We start from the raw sequence: 7,861 nt of genomic DNA on the forward strand, positions 1-7,861 counted from the left end.
TACAGAAATAAATAGTCATCTTCTTCATAAATTATCCTCACTTGTATATAGGTTTGAGGAGCTGAAGTCAGACCTTGATAAGGTAAAGCACAGCATATACAGAGACCTGAAATGGGATTTTTCAGGCATGGACTACATACATGATACGGCAGACACACAGAATTCAAAAACAGTATGTGGGAACAATGGCCGGCTTGTAGACAAAAGGTCTAACAGTGTGAGAATAACCCGAGGGCTGACTGTAACTGAACTTGACACCTGAATTGGCATCTCCCAGATAACTGCAGTGTTCGTGGAAGCTGCTGATTGGTCTTGCTAGGCATGCATCCCACCGGTCACTTTCTGGCATAGTCTCCGCCACTCTGTATATCCCCTTGGAGTTTGTGAAAGCCTGATAGTTAAGAACCTCCCCAGACTTTGTTATACAAAGAACGGCCACCTCAGCACCTGTTTCACAATCAAGTAGAACCAAGTGTAAGCCACCATAACATAGTTGCCCTTCATCACTCAAATCATCTATATGGTGATTCAGAAAAGCGCTCATCAACGAAGCATAAGAACATGTTCTTCCCCATCAACTTAACACACAAGTGAACCACAATATTGAAATAACTAGCTGTAAAAAGCGTAACAATCACCAAAAAACTTTCATTATAAAGCAATCAATTTTCTATTTCAGAAAATTCAGAGCATTTCATCATTTTAAATATTGATTCCACAGTATCTGATCAGCTACCAAGTGCATCAGCTTCTGAGGTGATAACAGTGTAAATATAAGCATTGCATTTCCTTTCCAGAGCAATTGTAAGCACAACCTGGTAAATCAAGTTAATTCGCTACAGAAGTACAGAAGTCACTGGAAAAGTAGTTCTGTTAGTTTTTTTTTTTCATACCAAAAACAATTGGTAAATCATGAGCTGGGATTCTATAAAAAAAAAAGCAACAGTTCAAATGTTTTAGCTTCTAGGCGCTCTTTAATGCATAATCTTAATGTTTTTGAGTGTCCATAATGCAAAGAGCAAGCCAGGGTGCAGGATCTCCTTTTCTGTAAGCACCTTGAGGGCATGTATGTGAATGCATGAACAATCTACTTTCCAAAAAATTAAATGTTTATATTCTCATCTTACCAATTTTGAGATATAAGAAGCAATTTCCATGGAAACCTGGGACATCTCAGAATACTTCTTCATTTAGAGTCAAGAAGAAATTGGATATATAACAGAATACAATAATCTAGAACGCAAAAGCTGATCATTACAATGGAAAATATAGGTTGTCTCCTCAGGTGTGCAGTTTAAGCCCATACATGCACACTTGACAATCTTTTATTGATTACCAACTTGCTTATATAATGGATTTACACTAGGTCATGAAGTATAGAAACTTGAAAATGGGTGTCATTCATAACCAACATGCATTAACATGCATAATTGTTCAGACATGTTAAATTTGTAAAGATCACACCAGAGGTGAGCAAAGATACTAATTCTTTTTGTCTGTGTTAAGAACATTTGATGTTGATCAATGTTTATATAAGAAATGGCTTTAGGTGTATGTGTATATATGTACGCATATATAACAAATAGCGCGTTGACTATTCTATTTGTATGCCTTATACATATGTGGTGTAAAATGCATGTAATAGATACAAATACAATAGCATTTATTTTACACATAACATGTTTAGATTTATGGATTCAAGGTTAACTTTATTTTGAATTTAAATTATTTTCTTAATATCTGTGGCCACTGTATTTATAGATATAGCTAACAGAAAAAAGAAACTATAGAATTATTTGTACATGTCATTGTAATCATTAATGCCCATGTGCCTAGTCTATTCATGTGTGTATATTCTTCTTAGACCCTGAGGGACCTGACTGAATACTGAACCTGTAAAACCAGAGACATAGCTGCCATTAGGCAAATCAAGAACAGTTGTGTAATCCACACGTTTGAAAAAAATTATTTTGAGATACATATTAGAGTTCGCAGAATCACCCAGGTAATGTAACTAATTTGAGAGTTGAGAGCACCAAAGCAGATTACCAAGCAAAGAACCCTCTGTACATTCATAGTGTAGTAGAAGTTAAAAGTTCTAATAAGTTTCAAGTGTGTCATAGATACGACCCTTCTATTGAGGATCCAACCATTACAATTTTGCAACTTAAGTAAACCAGGTATCTGTGCAAGATCTTGTCAACCTAGCAATATGGGTTAATCAGGTTCCAATCAAGAATAACAAAACAGCATTCTAGCTGCAATTAATTTGTTGAAGTAACTCGTTAGATATCATATCAATTTCAAACCACATTTTAAAACCACTTTTCACCATGTAATGATGTCAATAAGACGGAAAATGCAAGTAAATAAAGAAGAATACTGAGGACTTACTAACTGTAACAGATTTTGATGTAGAAACCTACTACAGGGGACAATCTGTCAAAAGTACACTACAGAATTCCATGAAAAGCTTTTAGGACTTACTACCATCATATAACTACAATGGTCAGTGAACCATGCACTGACTTCAGAGAAGAGGACAAAGTGGACAAGGATGAAAAAACATTTTACTTTTCAACCATGACACAGTTGATGTCATAACTCCTGACCTGTTACTGGGGATGAATCAATCAAAGGCACATTACAAAAGCAAATCCAAACATGCCAACTTGAACAGTCTTCCAAACTGCAATTTTTATTTTATTTTTTTGTAGGGAGGGGAAACACGTGAAGAAGAGTGATAATCATAATGTAATGAAAAATCCATATATTTGGGTCATCATTTCATCAGAAGTCACTATGATGTGGTTTATGGATGACAGAGAGACAGAGCCACACTGCAACAAACATTACCAATGATTCTAAACTACTAAATGCCCAACGTACTAGGTGATTGACATCTAAACACAAATGCCCAAACTATAGCTATAATTCACGAGGAGGAGAATTTTTTACCCAAGTATAATTTATTCTACGCATCAGGCAGCTATTTTAAGTGATACCTAGAAGGACCATCAACTTTATTCCCTTGGACCCTGACATATCGCAAATGCATTGAAGTGCTATAGAGACAAAGGAAACTGAATCAGAAAAATGGCAAGCTTAAATTCTATGTTATTGTTATCATAGTAAACTAAAACCAAGCCAGATCAGTGAAGCTGACAATTCTCAAGAGCAGGGTCAGAGTCACTTTGGTGGCCCTTTAATAATATAAATAAATAATAAAAATTATTTAATTTTTACTTTGCTTGCTTTTTGAGATACAAAATCACTAATTAAATTTTTGTATTCAAGTTCAGAAAGCAAATCTTTTTCAATTGACAATATAGATAAGAGGAAAAGATCTGAAAACGTAAGAGTTGAATAAGCAAAAATGTAGAGAGTCCACAGTCAGGTCTTGCAAATTAAAAAGTTATCGATTTACTTTTGTTTATTTTTCTTTAATGCCTAGATTAATGCGAATTCCTCAAACGAAATTTTTGCCATCCAAATAATCTTTTAATCAAATTGTCATCCTAAAATAACGTCATTTCTTGCCTTTTTTCTATTACGTTATTAGTTTACACCTCACTATTCATTACCTAACATTGAAAAATGATTCGTGAACTTAGAGAGTTGGGGAGCCTCCTCGTCTAAATGACATCTTACTATTCACCGCTTAATATTGAAAAATAATCCATGGACTTGGAGAGTGGGGGGCCTCCTTGTCCAAATAGAATAACAAAATAAACAGAGCATGAATTCAAATAAAAATCAACATAAAATAGAATTAATAATTTTGCATCTCAAAAAATAAAAAATTACATTTTAATTAATAAGTGATTTTGGGGCCCCTCCTTTTTGGGGGCCCAATGGCCTATGCCTTGAGCTGGGCTGCTCAAGAGCATGCCCAACTTGCAACTTTGTTTCTTGGTCCAAGGGTAGTTGCAGAAGCGAACCTGTTGGGTATGTTTAGGGCTGAGCTTGACAATAAAACCCAAAATGCAAGTACTATAATGTGTTAATGTAGCAGTTGAGTTCCTAAAGTGTCTCATATCCCATGGTGGAAGATACAAGTAAAAGTTCTAAACCTAGGAAACAGTCATCCTAAGAACTTGTGTGTTTCAACAAAGCTCTGGTCTGTAGCTGAAGCTAGTCATTCAAGGAAGTGTCTAAAGCTGTTCATGTGATTCAAATGATGAAGCTGTGCAGGTCAATTGCAACTACAGTGAGATGGATCACCTAAGCAATGATTAAATTCCATGTTGACGGTAATATTGATTACCCCCTTCACATTAGGGAAGTGTCAGTCCAATGGATGTTGATAACTTGACCTATAAAGGGAGAAATAAAAGTCCATGTAACATTACGTCTGGCCATATTGCTTCTCTTCCAATTAGGAGGCTGCTAGTCCTTCACTGTCTAAATGTCATGCTATATAAGTTTGTTTTGCACAACCAGGAATGCAATATTTGCACACCATCAACAGACATGCTATGGACTAAACATAAGAAAGATTCTGATTATTAACCATATGAGTTTCATGCCAGTGCAGAAGTTCTACTTTCAGAAGGGGCTCCCATAAAGCATATTAGAGAAAACAAACTATACAATATCCTCTCTTTTAGTTAATTTGTGCAGACTTAAAAAAGAAAAATAATCTCCAGACAGGAGCTCCAGAAGTTGGGGCACAAAAATATTTCAAACCCTGGATTGTGAAAATGGGGAGAATGTAACAACCCATGTATTACTAAGAAAAGTGAAAGACATCAGAAATATGAAAGTTACTTTCAGGTTAGTGATAAAACAGTGTTTGGATTTGGGCAATGGTCGATCCAACAATAACACAGAGGCCTGAAAGTTTCCAAGGCAAATAAAACATGGCCTAGCTGGAACTTAAGTTAATGTTTTAGCTAAAAATTACATTAAGTAATTGAGCTCTTGAAATGCTTGATTGCAGTAAAAATTGCAGACCGAGTATGTAAGCCAAATAAAACCAGCTTTTAGAACCCAAGCAAAACAGTCAAAGACCTGTAAACATCAGTCCACTGAAGACCAGTAAACAGAGTAGCAAGTCACAGATAATATCATAAAATTTAAGTAAATTAGCAATAACCCTGACACTATTATCGGGTTTTCGGGTCACAACGCAACATCTCAGAGTACTTCGTCAATTCAATCCAATCAAAGGGCATGCCCAGTGAACAAGGCTCGGTGTTTTGACAACCCAAACCCATGATCTCCCTGGTCACAAATAAGTAACCTTACCAAATACTCACTTTTAAGGTTTGTAATTTCATAAATTTCTATACTAAAATTAGGTAAGTATAGTATTTTGCAATCAGTCACCATCGCGCTCACTGCCTCCCATTAATCAAACAAACAGCCTAAATTCACAACAAAGAAGAACAAAGGAAAGAACGCATGATTCAAGAATTGAGCGATGACAGTAGGCAAACTTGGCAGAAACCGATTGCTGGAATCCTAAAAGAGAAGGGGGAAGGGGAGAAACAGACCTTCGAGAACATGATCTTCGGGGCCCATGGAAGAATCGCCACAGACGTCACAGACGACCCGGCCGTTGATTTCGCCGGTCCACGCTGTCACAGTGAAGGCACACATTATGATGAAGATGGCCACTTCCTTCAACGGGCGGCCCATTGCTGTGATCGATTTCCCTCGCATTGCTTCTGGGATTGCAATAGCGCCGCGTTGTCGGCTGAAGAAATTCGAGTTTTGGTGGGCTGTCGGTGCGACTTGATCAGACAAATGGCAGCGGAATGGAAAATGGCGATTTTTAACCAACGGAAAATGGAAAATTCTCCACGCTCTCTATTTCATTTTTTATTTTAAAAATTATATTTACTCCAACTATACTTCATATTATTCTCTTGTTTGACTCTCTATTTTATTTATTTATTTATAATTTTTTTTTATTTTTTTTTCCTTACCTATCATTTTTACTACTATAAAATTTTAATTTTAATTTTATAACTTAATAATAAATTTTATTATATTAAATATTAATATTATTTAATATATATTTTAAATCAATTTAATCATATTTTTTGAATAAAATTTTTGAAATAATTACATAATAATAAATTTATAATTTTAATATGTTAAAAATAAAATTTCAACAACGAAATTCTTACAACTATATTCAAACGACGATATTCCAATAGTTATAAATAAATAATACATTTGGTAAAAAAATTACAATCCACAAATTTAAAACATCAACTTCTACATTGTCATTACCAATCTTCAATAATCTCGTATTAGACATCATGTTCATCCAAATGATCCATAAAGAATTTGAAGACGATAAAGATTAGGAGGCCATTGTTGTAGCTTTACTTTAACACTATTTTCAGTCTACAAATCACTCTTATATATATCACGTCGCAATTGATTCGTGATGAATCACAATGTCATCAATCTTAATAGAGTTGAAGGTCATGAGGTTTTATCATGAATATTTTGCTGATTCCCCTACATATCTACCACAATTACTTCGTATACGTTGTTCATTATTTTTATGAATTCAAGCAACAATTGAATCGCATGATCTATACTTTGTTCAAATATTTGATGTTATAGGAGTTCTTAGATTATTATTACTCTACAAAATTACAGCTGCATTAAGAATGCTTGCATATGGATCATCTGCAGATATTGCGGATGAATATGTCAAGATTGGTGAAAGTATAGCAATAGAGAGTTTGAATAGATTCGTGAAAACAATAGTTAAAGTATTTGGCGAGCAATATTTGAAATAGTCAAATAATGTTGATATTGCAAGGTTGATGATAATGGCTGAACAATATGGGTTTTCAAGAATGTTGAACAATAGTGATTGTATGCATTGAAAGTAGAGAAATTACCCAGTCGCATGGCATGAAATATATACAAGTCATGCCTATGAACCAACCATTATTTTGAAAGCAATAACTTCCTGTGATCTATGGATATGACATGTTTTTTTTGTATTACTGGGATCGTTAAACAGCGTTAATGTGTTAGATAGATCCCATGTATTTTCATAATTGATAGAAGGTCGTAGTCTTAAAGTAAAATATACTATCAATGGACATGAATATACCATATGATATTATCTTACCGACAGTATACGTCTCTTGTAATCTACTTTTGTCAAAACCATTTTATCTCCTTAAGGGAATAAGAATAAATTTTTTGTTGCACAACAAAAGTCGAAAAGATGTCGAACGAGCATTTGGAGTCCTACAATCACAATTTGTAATAGTCATTTTTTAGATGTTAAAACACTCAAAGATATAATAACGGATTGTATAATATTGCATAATATGATAGTTGAAGATGAACATGATAAAATTCATGAAGATATGGATTTCAACTATGATGTAATTGTTGGTACTCCAACAATTGAATTGCCTCACAATCGCACAAAATAAAATTATGGAGTTTATACAAGTTCACCATCAAATTCAAGATAAACAAACTCATACTTAACTCCAAAATGATCTTGTGGAGCATTTATGAGAATTATATGATAAACGATCGAATTGAAATAAATTAATATACTTGTTTTCTATTGTATTAGACAAAAATAGTCATTCTCAAGTCAACGCTCATGAAAAATAGCCATCAATATCAAATACAACAATAATTAGATTAAAACCAAATCAAACGGGCAAGAAAAAAAAAAGTGATAGAAGAAAAAGATACATAAATATCAAGTTAGTTGTTCATCAAGTTCACTTAATCCCAACTCCATATATTTATAACTTAAAAAAAAAAAAAACCCAACTTCCTCGACAACTCCAAAAAACCAATTTTACCCATCATCATTCAACACTTGATATTCAAAATACTTACGAGCAATTTTTGCCAAAGA

General features: G+C 34.0%; 1 protein-coding gene across 1 annotated transcript; it reads right to left on the reverse strand.

Annotated features, from left to right (window-relative positions):
- On the reverse strand, nt 1-5,765 carry LOC127810870 (uncharacterized). The gene is made up of 2 exons (XM_052350446.1): nt 5,499-5,765; nt 1-447 (listed from the first exon to the last, which is right to left on the reverse strand). Exons 1-2 carry the CDS (start codon nt 5,665-5,667, stop codon nt 164-166), a joined length of 453 nt encoding a protein of 150 aa, XP_052206406.1. The 5' UTR covers nt 5,668-5,765; the 3' UTR covers nt 1-163.
- Between the last annotated feature and the right edge of the window lie 2,096 nt (nt 5,766-7,861).

Source organism: Diospyros lotus, chromosome 10 (genome assembly GCF_014633365.1).
Source record: "Diospyros lotus cultivar Yz01 chromosome 10, ASM1463336v1, whole genome shotgun sequence".
Classification (NCBI taxonomy): domain Eukaryota; kingdom Viridiplantae; phylum Streptophyta; class Magnoliopsida; order Ericales; family Ebenaceae; genus Diospyros; species Diospyros lotus.

Excerpts from the sequence above, each read along its gene's own strand:
- LOC127810870 (XM_052350446.1), bottom strand. The coding sequence starts at position 5,667 with ATGCGAGGGAAATCGATCACAGCAATGGGCCGCCCGTTGAAGGAAGTG. Across the intron at positions 448-5,498 it reads CGAAGATCATGTTCTCGAAG|GTGCTGAGGTGGCCGTTCTT; the intron begins GTCTGTTTCTCC and ends ATTGTGAAACAG.